Source organism: Pinus tabuliformis, chromosome J (assembly GCF_031772625.1).
Source record: "Pinus tabuliformis cultivar Carrire ecotype Pingquan chromosome J, CPIR1, whole genome shotgun sequence".
Classification (NCBI taxonomy): Eukaryota; Viridiplantae; Streptophyta; class Pinopsida; order Pinales; family Pinaceae; genus Pinus; species Pinus tabuliformis.
In genome coordinates, this window is record NC_142295.1 from 1646271022 (window position 1) to 1646294555 (window position 23534).

General features: G+C 38.5%; 1 protein-coding gene across 1 annotated transcript; it reads right to left on the reverse strand.

Moving 5' to 3' along the window:
• Positions 1-20458: 20458 nt before the first annotated feature.
• LOC149233851 (putative methyltransferase TCM_000336) lies at positions 20459-22021 on the reverse strand. Its single transcript, XM_089382313.1, has 4 exons — positions 21950-22021; positions 21456-21848; positions 20992-21261; positions 20459-20866 (listed from the first exon to the last, which is right to left on the reverse strand). Exons 1-4 carry the CDS (start codon positions 22019-22021, stop codon positions 20459-20461), a joined length of 1143 nt encoding a protein of 380 aa, XP_089238439.1.
• Positions 22022-23534: the final 1513 nt, after the last annotated feature.

Here is a 23534-nt window from a genome sequence, read left to right on the forward strand (position 1 = left end):
AAGATTGAGTACATACAGTACGTAGTCACCTTTGGAATAATCAAACTTTCCCGGGTTGATAATTTATGTGGCACTTGACTATTTTATTAATAAACAATTAAAGTGACCAACATTTTGGCGCCGTTGCCGGGGAAGGCGACTAAAGATTTTAAGGGTATTAACATTTTTCTTTAGAAATGCAGGATGCATGAGAGGACGCAAGAAGGTTAACCATTCAGGCGGCAAAGGCAAAGGAGGAGGAAGAAAAACTTTTATTGATGATATTATTTCAAAAGCTGAGACATCCCAGAGGTTAAGCTCTCGAAGGCCACAGACCCAACACTCTTCCCAGACAGATTATCAGACAGAGGAAGTAGTGGGACCAGAGAGGGTTATAGAACCATCAGAATATACTGAGGAACCGGTGGAAGAAGATGAACGACTAGTAGAAGAACCAATAGAGGAAGTTAAGGTGGAGGAACCCATGCAGGACATTGAAATTCCAACAGAAAACTCCAAAGACCGGGCAAGCGCATCAAGAAAACAACCAATGGAGGATAACGATGAAGGAATTTTCGGTGGAGGTCGCAGAATAGAGGGAAGGGGAGAAAATTCTCTCTCCACCCTGGAATTCCCCATTGGAGATCTCCCTAGAGTAGCAACTCCTATGAAGAATATCCCACTTTCAGCATTACCCAATTTCCATGGGTTATCCACAGAAGATCCTGATGAATTTCTTTTTGAATTTGATATACTGTGTAGAAGTTATGACTATGTTAATGCTAATTAGAAATTGAAGTTGTTTCCAGCTACATTAAAAGGGAACACATTAAGATGGTTCATGAACTTGGGAGCTCATGTGATTACAACATGGGACCAGATGAAGGAGAAATTTTGGCTAAATACCAAGATTATTGTCGAACAAGAGAAAGGAAGGAGGAATTATTCAAGATGACTCAGAAGGAGGACGAAAGTCTAGAGGACTTCGTGGAAATGCTACAGTTTAACTTACAACGATCTGATCATCCTGATATGAGTAAGGATATTCTCAAGTCAATATTGCTAAAAGGGGTACGAGATGATTGTTTAGATATGTTGAATATGCTTGGAAAAGGAGACATATCTAAGGAATCCTATGATGAGATTATCGATCTCTGTAAAATATGTTCGAGAGGAGCAGCAAGAAGACCAAAGAGCAAAGACAGTACATACTCAAGAGTCCAGAAATCAGCAAGTGGAGGAGCAACACGGGCTGAAATAGGTAACTTACTTGAAGAATTTAAAACTAAAATGTTAAGCTCTTTTGCTTCACAAATTGATACCTTGCAGGTTAAAAAGAAGTAGGCAGAAGTAGAAGCTGCTCTGGCTATTTTCTGCTCTAAATGCAGGGAAAAACACCCACTAAGGGAATGCCCCCTAGACAAGGTACCAATCAACACTATCTGTGAAAAGGACCATGAGACTCAACAATGCCCTTCTTTGCCAGGAATAAAAGCAGCACTGCAGCCAACTGAAGAAGAAGCTGAAGCAGTGTACCTCCTCACACAGAGAAGGCAATGGAAACCACGAGGACAAGGTACGAATTCTAACATGTTGTTTAATCGTTGGAATAATCATCCTCCTTTTCAAACAAATTACCCACCCTTCAATCAAATGCAGTACCCACACCTTAATCAAATGAATTTCCCACCCATGCAGCAACCAAACCCTCCTTTTGTTGATCCTACGATGTGGAATCCCTAGGCTCTATAGCAAACCTATTATAATCAATGGAACCAGAATTGGAAAGCTCCACAGATCCCATTTCCAAACCAATTACCTCAGTATCAACAATCTCTCTCCTTACCATCAAATGCCCCACCAAATAATCAGACAATGAGACCTCAGTTGCCTATACAACCTAACCGCAACCCAAATAATAATAAAGCTCTGCAAGTAATTGATGTTCAAAACCAACTGGTTTCCCCATTGCAATGTAATGACATTCATTTACGCTCTGGAAGAATAGTTGAACCCATTATTGATGACATTACTTCCGATTCTGATAAAGAAGAAATCGGAAAAGAAAAGTCATCTAATGCTGAAACAGTTGGATCATCCTCTAATAAAAATGTTGAAACAGCTGAAACATCCTCTAAAAAGACGGCTGAAGCAGCAGAGCCACCATTCCCTGAACGTTTGGCTCTTACCAAAACACTTGAGCCACCTGCTTTTAATCTGTTAGGAGAGCTGCAGAATTTATATGTTAAAATTCCACTCTTACAAGCACTAAGAGATGTACCGATTTATGCTAGAACTGTTAGAGATATTTGTATTAAGAAACCTGGAAGAAAAGCTAAGGACCCCCTCACAGTTCATGTGATGGGTGATCTAGTTGTTCTAATGTCAGAAAAAAATCCCCCTGTGAAATATGGTGACCCTGGTCACCCTACAGTCATAGTTCAAGTTGGTAAAACCTTTGTTTCTAGAGTTCTAGTAGATCTGGGTGCTGCAATAAACATCATGACACTTGAAACAACACAGTTACTGCAGTTAAAAAAATTTATTAGGGAAACCCCAACCATTCTAGAGCTGGATGACCGCTCCACAATCAAACCTGAAGGAGTCATTGAAGACCTAATAATTTCAGTCGAATCTTGGAACTACCCAGCTTATTTTGTGGTGTTACAGACCAAAACTAAGTTGGGGGGTCATCCATTGATTTTAGGGAGACCTTGGCTGGCTACAGCAGATGCCTTCATCAGCTGTAGGTCAGGTTCAATGACAATTTCTAATGGATGTGAAACCAAACAGCTTACTCTGTACCCTCATGCTACACCTATGATTAATAATGATAACTCTGTGTGGTTAGATTATGAGGATGATGAGACTCAACCCATCTTGACTATCGGACAAGCCCTAACTTTTAAAGATTCAATCGAAGATGAATTAATTAGTAGCTTTATTTCTGAACCTTCTTCGGTTAACTCTGAAATACATGATCACTTGACTACAATCTTGGAATCTGAATCACAGCAAAATCTTAAAACTGAAGACTTATCTCAGACATCAGCTGACACCCCCTCCAAAACTATAGCAGTTGAAATCGAGCCTGGCAAAACATTAAATATAAACCCTAACCTAACAGATGCTGAAACACAACAGTTAATGAAGTTACTCCATGAGAATAAACAAGCATTCGCATGGGATTACACATATATGAAGGGAATTTCTTCTAAATTATGTACTCATCGTATTTATATTAAAGAAGGATCCCGCCCAGTCTGTCAACCCCAACGACGAATGAATCCCAATTTAAGGGAAATTGTGAAGGAAGAACTTCAAAAACTGTTGAATGCAGGATTTATATATCCTATATCTGATAGTGAATGGGTTTCACCATTAGTAATAGTACCTAAGAAAAATGGGAAATGGAGAGTGTGTGTGGATTACAGAGCTCTAAATAAGGCTACTCAGAAAGATCATTTTCCCTTACCATTTATTGATCAGGTACTAGATAATTTGGCAAGTAAGAGATTCTTTTCCTTTTTGGATGGATTTAGTGGATATAATCAGATCAAGATTGCACCCCAAGATCAGGACAAGACCACTTTTACTAGTCCATGGGGGACTTTTGCTTATAGAGTTCTTCCATTTGGACTATGTAATGCCCCAGCAACATTTCAAAGAGCGGTGATAGGAATTTTTCTGATATGCGTAATGGTTCCTTAGAAATATTTATGGATGACTTTACTCCTTATGGTGTGACTTTTGAAGATGCTTTACAAAACCTTGAAAAAGTACTTAAACGGTGTATAGAAGCACATCTTGCCTTAAGTACTGAAAAATGTCATATGATGATGAATCAAGGTATTGTTTTGGGACACTTCATTTCATTCCTAGGAATTCAAGTTGATCCAGCTAAAGTACAAGTAATTCAGACTCTGCCTATCCCTAAAACACAAACTGATGTAAGAAGTTTTTTAGGACATGCTGGATATTATAGAAGATTTATCAAGGATTTTTCTAAAATAGCTTCTCCTTTGTTTGTGTTACTTATGAAAAATGCTGAATTTAAGTGGACTGATGGTTGTCAAAAAGAAATGAACTTAAACATCAATTGTCTACAGCTCCCATTTTAAGAGGACCTGACTGGGCACTCCCCTTTCATATATCCTCTGATGCTTCAGATACTGCAATTGGAGCTGTCTTGGGTCAAGAAGAAAACAATCTTCCCTATGCTATCTACTTTATTAGTAAAAATATGACTCCTGCTGAACTTAATTATATAGTCACCGAGAAAGAATTATTAGCAGTCATTTATGCTATTAATAAGTTTCGACATTATATTACTAGTTACACTACTTTTGTGCATACTGATCACTCGGCCATTAAATATTTAATGAAAAAATCAGTTACAAATGCTCGAGTTACCAGATGGTTATTATTATTACAAGAATTTGATATCACAATTGTAGATCGACCAGGTAAAGAAAATGTAGTTGCTGATTTTCTTTCTCGGTTAAAAACTGATGAAAATATTCCAGTGGATGATTCTTTTCCTGATGAATATTTATTTGCAGTATCTGCTCACTCACCTTGGTATGCAGACATTGCCAATTACTTAGTTGCAGGGAAACTACCATCACACCTATCGCACAGAGAGAAAAGAAAGATTGTTCAGCAAAGTGCTAGGTACAGCTGGATAAGTGGGTGTCTCTTTCACACAAGACTCGATCAAGAAATTCGAAGATGCATCAGAGAAGATGAAGTTTATGATATATTGAAGGCTTGCCACGATGGCCCTTGTGGAGGGCATTTTGTGGACAAAAGAACAGCACACAAAGTTCTTAGAATGGGTTACTATTGGCCCTCACTATTCAAGGACGCAAAGAAATATGTTAGGGCCTGTGATAGCTGTTAGAGAATGGGCCAGCCTAATCACAGGGATGAAATGCCACTTAACCCGCAGGTAATACTTGAACCTTTTGAAACATGGGCACTAGATTTTATAGTTCCCATCAATCCTCCATCCAATCAAAGAGTTTATATACTGGTTTGCATAGATTATATGACTAAGTGGGTAGAAGCTAAGGCATTCATCAAAGCTAATGAAGAATCAGTGTTAACTTTTCTATTTGAAGAAATCTTTGTTAGGTTTGGTTTGCCTAGAGAGCTAGTTACAGATGGAGGACCTCCTTTTAATTCTAATGGCTTCAAAGATACACTCCAGAAATATCACATTAAGCATAAAATGACTACACCTTATCACCCCCAGGAAAATGGCAAGTGGAAAGTACAAATAAAGTCATAGAAGCCATTTTAACAAAGACAGTCAAGGAGAATGGAAGGGACTGGTTTCAAAGGTTGCCTGAAGCATTATGGGCTTACAAAACTACTTGGAGGAACACTACGGGTTTTTCACCTTATGGATTAGTTTATGGTAAAATTGTTGTTTTTCCCGTGGAATTTGAAATCAAAACCTTAAGGACTGCTTTAGCTGTTAACCTTGATTTGCCTGATGCACAGACAGCTAGGTTGCAGCAGCTTCAGGAATTGGATGAAAAGAGGTTGGATGCCATCCATCAAACAACCATGATACAACAGCAAAGAACCAGGTGGCATGACAAAACTATTAAGCACAAGCAGTTCCAAAAAGGTAATTGGGCCTTACTATATGACTCCCGTTTTGAAAATTTTCAGGGGAAATTAAGAACAAGGTGGCTAGGACCTTATGAAGTAGATGTTGTTTTTCCAAATGGAATAGTCAGACTCCTAACGATTGATAATAGTAGAACACCATTATTAGTGAATGGGTATCGACTCCGTTTGTATCAACGGCCTGTTTCTAAAGGGGATTTCAAAGCTACTTGCATGACAGACATACACTATGCCTTTTTGGGGGAACCAGCTATCCCTCAATGCACTTAATTTCCTTTTTATGTATTTATTTTTAGATTAGATTTCTTAACTAATAATCCCTGTCAAGGGTTGCCATGTTACAATTAATTATTTTGCAGATCTTAGCTTTGGATGGTGGCTGAAAAATAAAAATTCCAATATAGGAAGAATTAATCTGCAGATTGGAAAAGCATTGCCATGTCATTCTAGATCATAATTCATTCCCTCCACCATTTCCCATTGCTGACACACCATTTCCTGTTGCTGATACAGCATTTCCCATCACTGATACACCATTTCCCATGCTGATACACCATTTCCCATTGCTGATACACCATTTCCCGTCGCGGATACACCATTTCCCGTGCTGATACACCATTTCCCATTGCTGATACACCATTTCCCGTCGCTGATACACCATTTCCCGTCGCTGATACACCATTTCCCATCGAGGGATACACCATTTCCCGTGTTGATACACCATTTCCCATTGCTGAAACACCACTTTCTAGTGACGAAACACCAAATCCCACTGCTTAAACACCAATCTTTTCTATTTTCCTAAATATCCCCATTTTTACTCCCGAGAATGAACCATTACTTCAATAGAAACATATCATTCTTTATTCAAAGGAATCAGCCATTTATCCTGTTAATAACACCCCTTCACTACTGCCTCTCGTGAATAATAAAAACCTCGTGTATAAAAACCCTCACACCTTACAAACCCTTTCTATAATGATCATTGATCTATTAAGGACGAGATAACACTTTTCGGCGCAACAACCAAAGGTAATTGTAAAGGTATGCATGTTATGTGTGAATATTAAATTGTAGTTAATGAGGAGATAGTTGACATGACCGCTAAAAGCGTCGTACTGTCGACCATATCATTCAGCCGCAGTTGGGGGGGATTACCGAAATATCGTAATCATTACATAATACACCCATCACCGCCATCCCTATTCCTCGTGTTTGTGTCGAATCAACCTCGTTTATGCCTTACCACGTCATAATTTCATTTTGCAACGTTCTGCTCTGTTCGACCTCGGCAACTCGGCTCTGCACTTTGTATTCTGCCTAAAACAGTAACCATGGGAGGAGATAATGTTAGACATGAACTGGGCTCGACGGCATTACTGGAACTTTACCCAGACGCATACCAAATCTTCCTACAAGGAGGATGGGTGGACTAATTCAGAAGACTTCTGGAATTTGATTTGCAGCAGGTTCTCGAATTTGCATGCAATTTGAGGGAGGGGTACTCTATTGTCCAAGGGGTGAGAATCCCAGTAACAGAAGAATACCTAGTGCAAGTTTTGGGGCTTCCAACCAACGGCATTCACTGGTTCAACAGGAAGCATCTTATCCTCAATGCACAGCAAGATTTCCTGTTACCTGGGGAGCAGGTGGAAGCCAAAGGCAGGGGTGTTGCGCTTCGATCACTACCACCACCTTGGCCAAAGGTTGCAGAATTCGTCAAGCATTACTTCACTTGCGAGGGCCGCTATCAGGTAGTCTACCAACATGACTTTGTTTTATTAAATCATTTGCAGCATGGTCGTCTAGTAAATATGCCTTATTATCTCCTTGGATGTCTGAAAAATATGGCACATTATACTGTGAACGCAAGGCACCAACTCCTCTGCCTCACGCACCATCGTTTGGTCCAGCTCTTGATAAATAGAGGCTTCGCCCTGCATAATCCACCTCCCCTCATTAACCCTCCCCAGCAAGCTGAGGAAAATCCTCAGCAAAATGAAGAAAATTCCCAGCAAGATGCTGAAACTCAGCAACCAGCAGCAGGAACACCCCAATTAAGCACTGAAAATCTGCTGCAGTCCTCACCCCATGATGAAGTCGAACCGTCCACTCCCATAGTTCATATCCCTACCGATGATTCAGACGAGGATACCCTCATCACTTTCCTTAAAAGGAAAAAGCAACAGCAAACTGCAACCCTGTTAAAAAGAAGAACCAGGGCCTCAGTAAAGGCAGCTACTATTTCTGATGATTCCCTTACCCTGAGTAAAAGTCCTCGCAAGAGGAAAACTACTATCTCTCCTAGTTCCCTACCTCGGCAACGAACAAGGTTGTTTGCAGCAACCGAGGCCGTTCCTCCTATCATTTTAAATCCCCGTATTCCACATAGCCCTGAACCTTCACCTCCTTCACCCTCAGATGCCGAAATTCAAAGTGTTCACGATTTTGTAACATCATTTTTCTCAACAGAGGCAGCTGCTCCACAAGAACCAGCTGCCGACAAATTCAAACTAGACATCCAAGCTGATATAGGACATGTGGCTGTTACACAAGAACCAGCCACTGACCCAATAGGTGCCACACAAGAACCACTTGTTGGCGAGCAAAAAGAAGACGACCTGCATGTGGCTGTTACACAAGAACTAGCCACTAACCCAATAGGTGCCACAGAAGAACCACCTGTTGGGGAGCAAAAAGAAGACGACCTGCAAGTGGTTGTTACACAAAAACCAGCCACTGACCCAATAGGTGCCACACAAGAACCACCTGTTGGGGAGCAAGAAGAAGATTCCCTAGGTGAAACTGATACACAAACTGACCCAATAGGTGAAACACAAGAACCACCTGTTGGGGACGCATATGATGAAGTTAATGCTGAACAACAATTTTCTTCTCCTTTGGAATCTGTAACTATAGAAGCCCCGGTTACTCTAGCCTCCCTACAAGAAGAAAATGAGTTCTTAAAATCAGAAATTAAGGCCTATTAGAAAGAGTTAGCAATGGCTAGGGAAGCCTATAGAGAAGAACTCAATCTGTACATGTTAGCTCAGGTAGCATCTCAAGCTGAAAAGATTGTAGAGAAAGAGCAATACAGTGAATACATGTGCAGTGAATGTGGGGATATCTATACTCAAGCAGGATATAAGATAATTGCAGTCCCATTGACTGGAGCCAGCCCTGTTATATTCAAAAAGGAACACCCTGTTGTTACACAAGAACTAGCAGGGTCTTCAAGAATTTTAGAAGAAGAAATAGAACCACCCCAACCTACCCAAGTTATTGATGAGCAGAAACCAGAATCAAAATCTTTTACAACTGTGCATATACAAACTGAACCTCCCTGTGTTAGCAATGCTCATGCACAAACTTCTACTTTTCAAGAATTAAGCAACACATGGAAAGCAGAATACGAGCTCTCCCAAGGAAAGGCATTTCAACAGCAGAAGTCATTATGGTTTAACTATGCCTATAGGAATTGGGAAGAAATGGAACAGTCTTGTGCACAGCACAAAGAAAATAAGCAATTAAAAGCCAGATTGTCCCTTATCTTCGATTTGGTCCAACACTTACTGGCTACAAGAAAGCCTTATTTTAATTATTCTGTATTCTTGAGAGAACGCTTAGCGTTCCTCCAATTAAAAGCAATAAAGGATGGAAGACCACACTAGGTCTCTACACCACAGCAATTCATTGAAACTTTTGCAGAAGCACCAAACGATGACCAAAATTTGTTGTGCGAACTCTATCTTCACAATGAGGCTATGCCTGAAGATAGAAAGATTAATTTACTTCCTATTTGTGGTGATATTCAAATAAGAGCTTTTATTTCCTTTTTGGCCAACCAACTCACTTGGCAGAATGCTTTCATGTCTGCAAAACACAATGAGGAGAACTGTCTTCTCTGGATTCGTCCAGAACCACAGAATGCAGCCATCTTTCTTATGGAACATCAACGGAATCTACGAGAACCAGGGATGGCCGATCACATTAGGAATCTGCAAGCAGCAGTCTTGGAAGACTGCCAACATTATGTCAAAGCTAAAGGACCTCTGGCCATAAAAGCAAATGAATTATTCTGGGAACATTGTCCCAAAGAAAGACGGGAATACCATCCCTACAATCCCCTCAATCTTCAGGCAGCAATATCACGGATACCTGATTATGTAAAATGCATGAGACAATGTGCTGAACGGTGGATTGGTTACCGTTTTCATTTCCCTCTCTTATGGCTTCCTGGAGAACAATACAAGGCTCAATTTACATTGACTAAAAAGGAAGAATTGGCAGCATGGAAAAGACTTCAGAATGCCCAAGGGTTCAGAGACATGGTTGACAGCACTTTCTACACATACTGTATAAGCAATCTACACTGTTCAGCCCAGTATTCTGATTCCGATTCAGAGTAGACGTTGCATGCGGACATGCAACATTTTCAGTTGGGGGGATGTTAGGTTCCCATATTGTCTATTTTTGACTGTATATTTTGCCATTATATTACCCTCTTCAACCCTTAGTTGAAAGCCTTTGCTAGTGTTTTGGCTTAATCACTCCAAAAGGTACAGAATAACTTTCCTCATTGCTATATGTTTAATTATTCAACACGTAATCATGCTATCTTTATAATTATTCCCTGAAGTTGATTAAAGTGTTGACTAATTGCTGAAACTGCCTAACTGGCAGGATCACATTTTGCCGTTGCTGAAACAGTGGAAACAGCGCAAACCGTGAAGCTGAAACAGCAAGAACAGCATGAACCTCAAGCTGAAACAGCACGAACAGCATGCACACTTTGAGGAACAGTTGAGATTTGCGTAACAAATCTGCATCGGCAAAGGAGTCTGACCGATTACTATATTGGTCGTAATGATCATGATCCTCATGACTGTAACAATATTTTGTTATCAAGAAGTGACTTTCTTATTTTTGGTACAAAAGGATTGAATCCGAACGTATGAAAATCTGTTGTAATAGATGTCTCCTCTATAAAGAGGAGACATCTACATTAGAGAGGGAGATAGAAAGGAGGAAAACAAACTGTAACACAGAACTTGTAGTGAAGGGATGAGACTGAATCTCTTTTTGTAATATGGTTTATTGGCAGATGAATACAATTATGTTCTGAGTATTTTATCTTAATTCCTGTGTTCTGGGGAATCTTGTGAGAGGGACAGGGCCCACCTTCATCACAAGATTCACCCATCTTCTTTCTGTTGTGTGGTGTGTGTGTGATTTCTGTTTATATCACAATTACTGCTTCTAATGATATTTACTTTTGCTGAAACTCTGTTTTCCTTTTTAACTGATTGATGTTGTACATGAATGCCTCACCGGTGATTAGGATTTACAGAATGTGTTGGTGAATTGGACAACAGAGGCAGGTGCTGGAAGTCCTTACTCTGAGGATAGGGTCCTGATCCTTTGTTGCAAGACATCCATCACTTCCTTTTGCAGATTTGTTCCCTTTAAGTTATTTGTTCTTACTTCATTTTCTGCAATAGGCTGTAACTGCTGTAACACAGAGTAGGGATTTAATAGATAACAGACTGTTTATACTACAGCTTTTAATACCATTAAGATTGAGTACATACAGTACGTAGTCACCTTTGGAATAATCACACTTTCCTGGGTTGATAATTTATGTGGCACTTGACTGTTTTATTAATAAACAATTAAAGTGACCAACAGTAAAATATTGCAGAAATATAAACACAAAAAATGCATAAAACAAGAGAGACACAGATATATGTGGTTCACCCAGTTTGGGCTATGTCCAACCCGAACAGCGAGTCCTTCCTTTCTATTATCCAGCAAAATGAAGAGACACAACCTACAGCAGATCCGCTGTAATATCCTTTGTTTACTCTCACAGTCTCACCTCTCTGTTTCTCACTCACTGAATACACATCTATTACACAAGCTCAAATACAATGCCCTCATACAAAGAGAGGGGTTTCCTTCTAGGGCAAAAAAGCCTAAACTAAACATAAGTTCTATCGTCAGATCATCTGCCTAATGAATGGCCCAGATTGACTAGAAATTACTATACTTTTACAAGGCAATTTTACATCTGTTTTTAGCTTTGGGGGCGCTGCCCCCGAGCCCCCGCTGGGGGACCGCTGGCCCCCGGACCCCCCAGCCGGGGGGGATCGCCACCCCCCCCCCCGGACCCCCGTGGGGGGGACAAGTCCCTCCCGTACCCCCCCCCCCCCCCCGCCCCGCATGGAGGGGTGTACAAACTTCCTAGGGTATACATCCGGCCGAAACAAAGACCTCTGAACAATCATGCTCCACACACAACGATCTCCCACTTGGAAAATGATTGTAGCAACTCCACCGCTACTTCATTTGCTAGACAATGACTCCTCTTTGGACCTGGTTGTTTCTCATCTTCATCATCATCCTTGAAGAGCAATTGAAACTGAGCATATTCTTAGTTTCTCCCTGGTTACAACTTTTGTTAGCATATATGCAGGATTCTAGCTAGTGTGTATCTTTTCTAGCTTCAACTCTCCATCTTCCAACACTGATCGTATGAAATGGTACTTGAGCTGCATGTGTTTAGTCCTGGAATGAAATGCTGAGTTCTTTGCAAGATGAATGGCACTTTGGCTATCACTATATAATGTTCCCGTATCATCCTCCTTACCCAATTCACCCATAAACCTTGGTAACCAAATCATTTCTTTACTAGCCTCTATAGCAGCAACATACTCTGCTTCTGTTGTTGAAAGTGCAACAACACTTTGGATTTTTGAAACCCAACTGACAGTTGTTCCATCAACAGTAAATACATATCATATATTGCTCCTCCTGTTATCTCTATCACCTGCCATATCTGCATCAACAGATCCCTGTAGAGAAATGTTTGAACCATCAAAGCATAATGCTTGATTTGTGGTACCTTTCAAATATCTAAGAATCCATTTCATTGCCATCCAATGTTCCTTTCCTGGATTGTTCATGTACCTGCTTACAACTCCCACTACATGTGCAATATCAGGCCTTGTGCATACCATTGCATACATTAAGCTTCCAACTGCTGATGCATATTGAACTTTAGACATATAATCCATGCCTTCTTGGGTCTTTGGGCACATTTCCTTACTAAGTTTGAAATGGCTAGCAAAAGGTGTACTATCTGGTTTTGCATTGTGCATATTAAATCTTTTCAACACCTTTTGTATGTACTCATTCTGAGACAATGTTAATTTATGATTTTTCCTGTCTCTAGTTATTCTCATACCAAGGATTTGTTTTGCAGCTCCCAAATCCTTCATTGCAAATGAATTTGCCAATTTTCTTTTGAGCACATTTATTTCCTACATGTTAGACCCTGCAATAAGCATGTCATCTACATACAATAATAATATAATATAGCTGCCATCATTTTGCTTTTTCAGATAAACACAATGATCAGAGTGACAACTAGTATCACCTTGTTCAAACATAAACTTGTCAAATTTTAGATACCACTGCCTTGGAGCCTGTTTTAATCCATACAAGCTCTTCTTCAACCTGCACACTAATTTCTCCTTCCCTTGCACTTCATATCCGTGTGGCTGCTGCATATATATCTCTTCCTCCAAATCCCCATGGAGAAAGGCTGTCTTTACATCTAACTGCTCAAGATGCAAATCTTCAGCTGCTACTAGACTTAGAATAGTTCTTATTGAAGTCATTTTAACATCAGGAGAAAATATTTCATCAAAATCAATACCTTTCTTCTGTGCAAACCCCTTCACCACAAGTCTAGATTTGTACCTCTGTTTTCCTCCATCTTCTTCCTTCAGCCTGTAAACCCATTTATTCTTCAATGTAGTTTTTCCTGCAGGCAACCTGACTAAGTCCCAACTCTGGTTATGCATTAAGGATTCCATCTCTTCTTCCATGGCTACCTCCCACTTCTTCCTGCTTTCAACCTGCATTGCTCCTTCATAACATTCGGGTTCACCAGAATTAGTCAATAATAAATAATATAATGAAGGAGAGTATCATTCAGGGGTTCTACTTATCCTGGTAGATCTTCTAACACCACTTTCAGGTGTTTGGGGTTCCTATTGCTATTGTGGTGGTTACTGTTGTTGTGGTTGTTGATTATTATTATTTTCAGGCACCTTTACTTTTTCAATGATTTCATCAAGAACTGCGTATTCCTTGTTTCTTTTTCCTGTTTCTTTTCCTGCAATTGATTCTTATACAAGACCTTTTCATTGAATATTACATCTCTGCTCCTAATGATTTTTTGATTTTCGTAATCATATAAGCGATAACCAAAATCATTAACACCATATCCAATAAAGGTACATTTCTTTGACTTTGCCTCAAGCTTTGTTCTATTTTCTTTATCAATATGGACAAAGGCCTCACAACCAAAAGGCTTTAAAAAAGAATAGTTTACCTTTTTACCTATCCATGCTTCCTCTGGAACACAACCATACATGGAACTTGAAGGCCCTCTGTTTATTAGATGAACAGTAGTATCTACAACATCTGCCCAAAACTATAAAGGTAGTCCTGCATGCAATCTCATGCACCTTTCACGCTCCATGATTGTTCTGTTCATCCTTTCTGACACACCATTTTCTTGTGGTTTTCTTGGAACTATCTTCTCTCTGTGAATTCCATGCTCTGAATAGTACCTATCAAACTCTTTGCTGCAATATTCACCTCCATTGTCTGATCTAAGACACTTCAATTTCTTTCCTGTATCAATCCCAACCAAAGCTTTCCATTTCTTGAAAGTATCAAATACATCAGATTTATTCTTAATACAATAAATCCAAGTTTTTCTAGTTGCATCATCAATAAAAGTAACATAATAACGAGAGCCACCGAGAGATGATACCTGAGCAGGTCCCCATACATCTGTATGCACAAGCTCTAACTTTTCACTCTTCTTTTCTTTCCCAACTCTGAGAAATCTGAATCTCTTCTGTTTTCCATAAATGCAATTCTCACAGAAGTCCAAATCAACATTCTTCAAACCCGGCAAAAAATTCCTTGAGTGAAGAATCTTCATCCCCTTTTCACTCATGTGTCCGAGCCTATGATGCCATAATGTTGCATCTGCTTCTTTGGAAGTTAAAGCATTAACAGAGTTAGAAATACCATTGCATAAATACAATGTACCAACCTTTTCGCCTTTTGCTATTACCAGGGCTCCTTTGGTGACCTTCTAAGCTTTATCTGTGAAAATTGTCAAACAACCTTCACCACCTAACTGCCCTATTGAAATCAGATTTTTCTTTAGATCTGGAACATGCCTTACCTCCTTTAGTAGCCATTGGTTTCCATTCCGCTATTTTACAAGAACCTTACCCATTCCAACAATTTTACAGGGTTTATCATCACCCAAACGGACTTGTCCAAAATCTCCTTGAACATAGTCATGAAAATATTTCTTATCATGTGTGGCATGGAATCAGGCCCCTGAATCTACCACCCAGAAATCAGTAATATTTTCGAAAGAAAGAATCAAAGCATCTTGTAACACCTCACCTGTCACATTTGCTTCATGATTGTTTTCTTGCTATGCATCTCCTTCTTTTCCCTTCTGAAATCTACAGTCTTTCTTTAGGTGTCCTTTCTTTCCGCATTTCCAGCACACTATCTTCGATTTGGACTTGGATCTGCCTTTCTTTGATTTACTGTGATATCGTGAGCTCTTTCCTCTTTCCATTTTTCTTCCCCTAGACTCTGCACTCAAAGCATTACCCGATGTCTCACCAAAGCTTTTCCATCGCATTTCCTCACTAAGGATAGCACCGACAACATCATCAAACTTTAAAGTACTAGATCCAGAAATAGTGTTACTAATGGACATTACTAAACTATTCCAGCTTTTTGGTAATGAGCACAAGAATAACAGAGCTCTAACTTCATCATCAAAGTTTACCCCTACAGAACATAACTAACTCAAGTAACAGTATTAAAATCATTTAAATGGTCTGCAACAGATCCACCTTCTGACATCTTCATATTAAATAACCGTTTCATAAGAAAAACCTTGTTCGAGGCCGAGGGTTTTTCATATAGTTTCTCCAACGCCTTAATCAAACCCTCTATTGTTGTTTCCTTCGAAATGTTGAAGTCGACCGATGCTGCGAGGCACAATCGTATTGTTCCGAGTGCCTTTCTATCGATAAGGTTCCATTCTTCACCTATCATGCCCGTCGGCATCTTTGTTTTTCTGCCCAATGGTAGGTATAGATCTTTCTCATACATATAATCTTCCATCTGCATCTTCCATAGCGAGAAATTTTGGCCATTAAATTTCTTGACCCTAAACTTACCATCTTCCGCCATTTCTCCCACTCGAATGAGGAACCATTCTTTCCTACGAGTTTATCAGCCAAATAGACCTTCGGCTCTGATACCAGTTGTTATAAAATTATATATTATGAAGCAATGGAACACATAAAATATTGCAGAAATACAAACACAAAAAACGCATAGAACAAGAGAGACACAGATATACGTGGTTCACCCAGTTTGGGCTAAGTCCACCCCGAACAGCTAGTCCTTCCTTTCTATTATCCAGGAAAATGAAGAGACACAACCTACAGCAGATCCGCTGTAATATCCTCTGTTTTCTCTCACAGTCTCACCTCTCTGTTTCTCGCTCACTGAATACACATCTATTACACAACCTCAAATAGAATGCCCTCATACAAAGAGAGGGGTTTCCTTCTATGGCAAAAAACCCTAAACTAAACATAAGTTCTACCGTCAGATCATCCGCCTAATGAACGGCCCAGATTGACTAGAAATTACTATACTTTTACAAGGCAATTTACATTTGTTTTTATCTTCGGGAGCACTGCCCCCGAGCCCCTACCGGGGGACCGTTGGCCCACGAACCCCCTAGCTGGGGGGATCGGCCCCCCCTGGACTCCCGCGGGGGAGACAAGTCCCCCCCGCACCCACCCCCGCGCATGGAGGGGTGTACAAACTTCCTAGGGTATACATCTGGCTGAAACAAAGACCACTGAACAATCATGCTCCGCACACAACAGTATAGAGATGAGTTTCCTACAAATGTAGATAGAAAGAAGAGAGATTTGCTGGAGTTTGTGCACACTGATTTGTGTGGCTGATGCAAACGATGTCATTAGGAGGTGCTTATTATTTCCTATTATTTGTTGATGATTGCACAAGATTTACTTGGGTGTATTTTCTTAGAAAGAAGAGTCATACCTTTGAATATTTTAAAGAGTTCAGAAGCACAATTAAAAAATAGACAGGAAAATTCATCAAAATTCTCCGCTTGGATCAAGGGGGAGAATACAAGAAGGGTGGTTTCATCAAATATTTCAAGGACCATGGGATAATTCAACAGTTCACAGTACCCCACACTCCTCTACAAAATAGGGTTGTAGAGAGGAAGAACAAAAACCTTGTGGAGTGTGCTTCATGCATGTTAATAGGTAAGAACCTGTATAATGGCTTTTGGGAGAAGCAATAAATACTGCGGTATATTTGAAGAATAGGAGTCCAACAAAATGCCTTAATTTTAAAACTCTATTCAACGTTTTAATAGGTTTTAAGCCTGTACTAATCATTTAAGAGTTTTTGGCTCCAAAACTTTTGCTCATGTTCCAAAAGAGGATAGGAAGAAACTTGATTCAAAGGCCATTAAATGAATTTTTGTTGGGCACTATAGAGAGTTTAAAGCTTACAAATTGTTTAATCCCTCTACTCATAAAGTGTTTGCAAGTAGAGATGTAGTATTCCATGAGCAGGTTGATGATGGAAACCATGATAGAAGAAATGAAGAATGGCACATGCCTTTGCCGGTGGAAGATGGAAGTGATGAAAAGGACAACCATGAGCAACATCAGCAACAACAGCAACAGAAAAAGGAAGATGTGGATGGTACATATGTAGGTAGCAGGTCAAGTCCACCAAGGGATGATCAGAAAAGATTTGAAGTCATTCCACAACTCAGGAGATCAGGTAGGAAAATTCCGCTTCCAGTAAGATATAGGGATCACACTCTTATAACTAGTGTGTTAAATGTTTTTGAACCCTCTAATTATAAAGAAGCAAGCAAATATAGTGAATGGAGGGTATCCATGGAAGAGGAATATGAGTCAATACTTAAAAACAAAACCTGGGATCTAGTTGAACTACCTGAAGGCAAACAACCCATAGGTTGAAAATGGTTATACAAGCCTAAATTTAAAGTAGATGCGAGCATAGACAAATATAAAGCTAGGATGGTTGCAAAGGGGTACTCGTAGAAAGAAGACATAGACTATGAGGAAAACTTCACCCCCGTATCTAAATTAAACACAATTAGAATGTTAATTTCTTTAGCTACCAAACATAATTGGATGATACACCAGTTAGATGTGAAATCTGCATTCTTAAATGGGGAATTAAAAGAATAAGTGTATTTAATGCAACCTAAAGGGTTTGTTAAACAGGGGGGGAACATTTAGTCTGTAGATTGAATAAATCATTGTATGGACTAAAATAGGCACGTAGGTCGTGGTATGATAAAATTGACTCATTTTTCCTACAACATAGTCATAAAAGAAGCAAGAATGACCCTAATTTGTCTACCGTGTTTGATGAAAAGGGGGAATTTGTTTTGATTTCTTTATATGTAGATGATCTTATCATTACAAGAAATGTTTATGAACTCATTAAAGAAATCAAAGAGAAGATGTCATGGTTTTTTGAGATGAAAGACTTTGAAGAGTTACACTATTGTTTGGGTCTTAAATTCTGGAAGGATTCTGGCCAGACTTTTCTGTTTCAAGGAAAGTATGTCAGGATTTTATTGAAAAAGTTTAGAATGAATCAGTGCAAATTAGGATCAGTGCCTTTATAGCAGAATACCAATCTTCAGAATAATGATGGTTCTAAGGAGGTCGATGCAACACTGTATAGACAGTTGGTTGGGAGTCTAATTTACTTGACTACAACTAGGCCGAATTTGGCTATTGCAGTCAGTTTATTGAGCCAATTCATGTGAAAGCATCTTGAGAATCATTGGGTTGCAGTGAAAGACGTCTTCAGGTATCTTCAAGGAAACTTAGACTTTGGTATTAAATATACTGATTCGTTTGATGTTAGATTGATAGGTTTCTGAGACTCAAATTGGGCCAGAAATCTAGATGAACGATGATCCATAACAGGCTATGCATTCAGCATTGGGTCCAAGGTCATTGCATGGAGCAACAAGAAGCATAATAATGTATCCTTATCTTCAGCAGAAGAAGAGTATCAAGCAATGTATGCAACAACATGTGAGGCAGTTTGGTTGAGGAGACTTCTCCACGATGCCGAAGAAGAACAAAAAGATGCAACTGTTATCAGATGTGATAACCATAACTCGATCAAACTTGCAAATAATCTAGTGTTTCATAAAAACACCAAGCATATTGATACATGGTTTCACTTTGTTAGGGAGAAGATTTAGTCAAAGGAAATCCAGATTGAATATTGTAATATTTGTGACAATGTTGCATATATTTTCACTAAACCTCTTCGAAGAATTAAATTTGAGTTATTTAGGGAGATCTTAGGAGTGCTAGTGAACCCTTTTTCCATTAAGGGTGAGTATTAAAGTTAATGAAGAAATGTATTCTTGGAGAGAGTCATTTCATTAGTTACGTGTGAGTCTTAGATTATGAATTTGTTCCTATTTTCTAGGTGGTTGTTCTAACCTCCCTGTAAACTATTTACTCATGATGATTAATGAGACACTTGTAGAGCATTCTGCCAAAGGCGGTCTTCAGGTGAAGCCCTCACTAGAGAGCTACTAAGTTTGATGAATAAATTCTTTGTCTTCAATTTTTAACATAATTTACTTTGAAATTGATTTACTATCGTTATGACTACTTTTTATAATAACTCTAAAGCTCGTAAGCAATTTGACTGTTAAGTCTAGTAAGGCATACATACTCTACCCCTCTAGTTTTGAATCTGTAACCTCTTATGAGGAAACACATACTCTTAACCATTAAACCTACTCAAGCTATATATTTTGAAATAAAATTTCGTAACTTAAAATAAAATAGATTTCCACTCAAGCCGTATATTTTGAAATAAAATTTCATAACTTAAAATAAAATAGATTTCCACTCAAGTGGTATATTTTGGAATAAAATCATAAATTAAAATAAAATAGATTTAATATGTTTTGAGTTATTATAGATCTTCTATATTATATCTAATTCTGAACAAATTTTTTTGAAAAACAATGTTAAATTACATCATTTTAATTATAATATCTTTGTATTCTCTTTGAAAATATTAACATAAAACTTCTTTTACTTTGATATTTCTCTTCATTTACTTGAAAAGCTTGAAAACCATGTAAATATAAAATATTTTTAATCAATCAAAATTTCGACCTTTTAATGTAATTTAACCTAAGTGAATGATAATTTATTTTTTATAAATGATTAACTACTTATAAATACAAATTTTGATATTATATTAAAAAACTAAATTCATAGTATTAAATATTATAAATGTGTTTATCTTTAAAATTTATTGAAAAAAAATTACAAATTAACCAAAACAATATATATAAAATTTATTAATCTAAATATTATATTGAGAAAAAAAGTTCCACAGTGACTTTAACTTCCACCACCATTACCAATTAAACAAACGATATAAACACATTTTGAAATAGTCTTATATAAAATAAAGCTTTGAGCCTGTCGAACTCTCGACCTCTAGGAGAGGCAACGTGGGAGGAGACCAGCCACTCTCTTTTGGGGTAGGGGTGAGATTACGAACCCACTCTCCCGACCAAAGGAGGAGGGGCAAAAGAGAGGACTGAGGGAGCTCCACAGATCCATATAAAATAAAGCGTTCATCGTGCAAATTGTTTACTATTTGATTTACGCTCCAAGACCATGACAAGATATCCTCCCTGGATCTCAAATTCCTCAATTTTACTCAATCTGTTCGCCAGTGTTTCTCCACATCTCTTTAACAATATATCCATTACTTCTTCTCCGAAATGGTATTTAAGCAGACTCTCTGTCACTGCTCTCAATCGACGTGCATAACTTTTCCCATACGCTTCCCTTTCAGCAGCTGAACCTCTGATGGCATCCATCACCTCCGTTTTCACCTCGTCCGTGGCAGCTTTTGTTAACAGCTCCAGTCTTTGTATTTCAAATGAACCCTCTCTCTCTATTTCACTGCTCACCTCCTCACAACATGGACAGAACACTGGCATGTTGAACGAATCTACTTTTTCTTGCTCGATCAATCCCTGTAATCATATAAACACATCAACGTAAATCCATTTCCTTTACCCAAACGTTTAGAGCTTAAAATAACGTGAATCAACACTAATATTTCATTTATTGAACAATTAAAATGTGAACAGTGAAGTACCTGAGAAACCAAGTCATTCAAACTGCTTTCTAACAACTCCCAGGAGATGGAAAGCATACACTGACCGTTTGGATCAGGAGATGTTCGACCCATGAAAAGCAAAACCATGCGACCTCCAGCAACCAACTCCTTTGCCCGAGCTTCCAGAAAAGCGCTGAAATCCTTCTGAAATTGACGAAAATAAGCTTCTCCAACAGCCCGAGATCCTTCCGCAGAGATTTTTCCCTTGTTCCATGTCACTGAATTCTTATCTAAGACCTCGGAGGGTACCTAATCACCATAAAATAAATTCAACCTTATCGCACAACTTCCAAAATATGGCTAATTTCTAACATTTTCTTCCATGCTTTCCTTGAATCTAGAAAAAATCAGTTAAACATTGACAGGCATCTCAAAATATAAACCTTTTATCAAATTTACTCATCATAAAATTTGATCCCTTCCAAATTATTGTGAAGACATACTTGAGAAAGCCAGTGAAGGCAATAGGAAGAATGAACAAAATGGAGGCTATTGTCTGGAAATAGCCTTTTATAGAACGACCCCGGTACACCTGCTGCAAAATATGATCTACCTGCTGCGTCATTTTGTTCAGCGACTCCTGGAAAAGGCAAATTCCTGAAGAGTGTGTTGAAATCAGTGGAAGGAAGATCGTTAAAGAATACTTGGAACTGAGGAACAGGAATGCCCAGAGACGAATATTTGACTTCGAGGGACTTTACTATGGTTTCCACTGGCAACACAGCATTGGGTCCTGAGGAACAACCCAATTCTCCAATGCAAAATGTATTGCGTTCCATGAACTTCATGGATAAAATGCATTCCTCCAATATAGGGTCTATGAGTTTCAATGCACTCTTCTGCAATTCAATGGCACAATCATGAGAACACTGTATAAACATTTCATATAATTATGTAAGGAATAATAAAAGATAATTATTGGATTTGAATAAAACACCTGCGACAGGGTGGAATTTTTAGCATAGCTGGAGTCTCCGACACCACCGTTCATATGAAATACTTTCTCCATCTGCACACTCCTCGCCATAACAAACAAATTGTTCAATTCTCAGATCCCTAATTCCAAAACTTGAATACAGCACAGAGGCTTACTCTGAGATTCTAATAGATGTGTTCATCAGATTTATGAAATCCTAATAGATGTGTTCATCAGATTTATCATGTTCAGCGCGAAGGAGACACCGGTAAATATTGTAACCTAATTGCATATTGGCGTTACCGGAGGGCCGTTGACTTTGAGTCTGGGCCTACGGTGGACCCAGTCTCCATAAGAGCTCATCTCGTAGGAATATGACCTGTTAGGAAACACCAGCTACCCTCGAAGGCACTTCTTTCGCTGAACATTTTAAAATTCCTTGAGCGTCCCTATCACCAACCTTTCAAAAGTAAAGAACGAACAATTATGTATTTGTATTTCGTTGGAAGGAATAACTAAATAATTTAATAATTTAAGAAAGACACTTGCAATTCCCCATATATGCGTGTGGGGGAATTATTTATATTTTAAATGTAAATAAGGAAATGACATAATTTAATCTTTTAGTTTAGTTTTTTTTTGTTTCAAAATAATGATGGCAAATCTTTTGTATTTTAAATGTAATATAAGGAAATTATATAATTTAATAAATTTGATTTTTTTAACCTTTAATTTGTTTTGATGGGTTTGTCACCACTATTAAAACCAATAATTAATTTTTTTTTTTGCGTGTTTGTTACTATTATTAAAACCAATTGGTAGTAGAGCCTAGTTTTCAAAGTGGAACAACGTTCACTTTAAAGGAGAAAGTGGTGGGTAGTCGTATGGAGATGTGTGCTATTTTAGGATGTCCATTGTTTCGTTGTGGAGAGGAGCTAGCCCAAGAACAATATAAGAGAGAAGTAACTATACAGAGGATGCGTTAGTGAAAGATTTGTTAGTGAAAGATATGTTGGTATTGAACTAAGGAGTTGCAATAAAGCCTTAAGGAGAAGAACCCATATGAAAGATCCTCAATTGCCAACCATTGATCATCCTAGATTAAGTTCGATGGACATATGTATCAACATAAGACTAGTGCAATATAGTGCATCATAGTTTGTAAGCCCTAATTCAAGTGTGAGGGCAAGTACCATGTTGATCTTGTATTGGTTTTGGGACTAAGATGCAAATTTATAAAGTTACGAAGAAAATTTGTGTTGTGCAAGGGCTCGAGATCACATTACATGCCAAATAGTCAAATTCATGGGATAAATAAGTATAGACATTCATTAAGCGAAGAGATTCCTCTTTGAGTAATGATGTTGATTTTTGTGCATCCAAATTTGAGTGGGAAGGAAGAGGATCAACGTTTGCGTACATGTCACATTAAGGCCTATGGTAGTTGACCGAATCTTCTTTCCCACCATTTTTCCACCTTCCATCCTTCTCTTATCACCTTTTCCATCCATATTGATACATTTTTGTCAAGGTATGAATATTCTTCTATGTGTCATTCTAATGCTCATTTGTATGCATTTTTTCGGAAATTTTAGTGTTTTTGTAC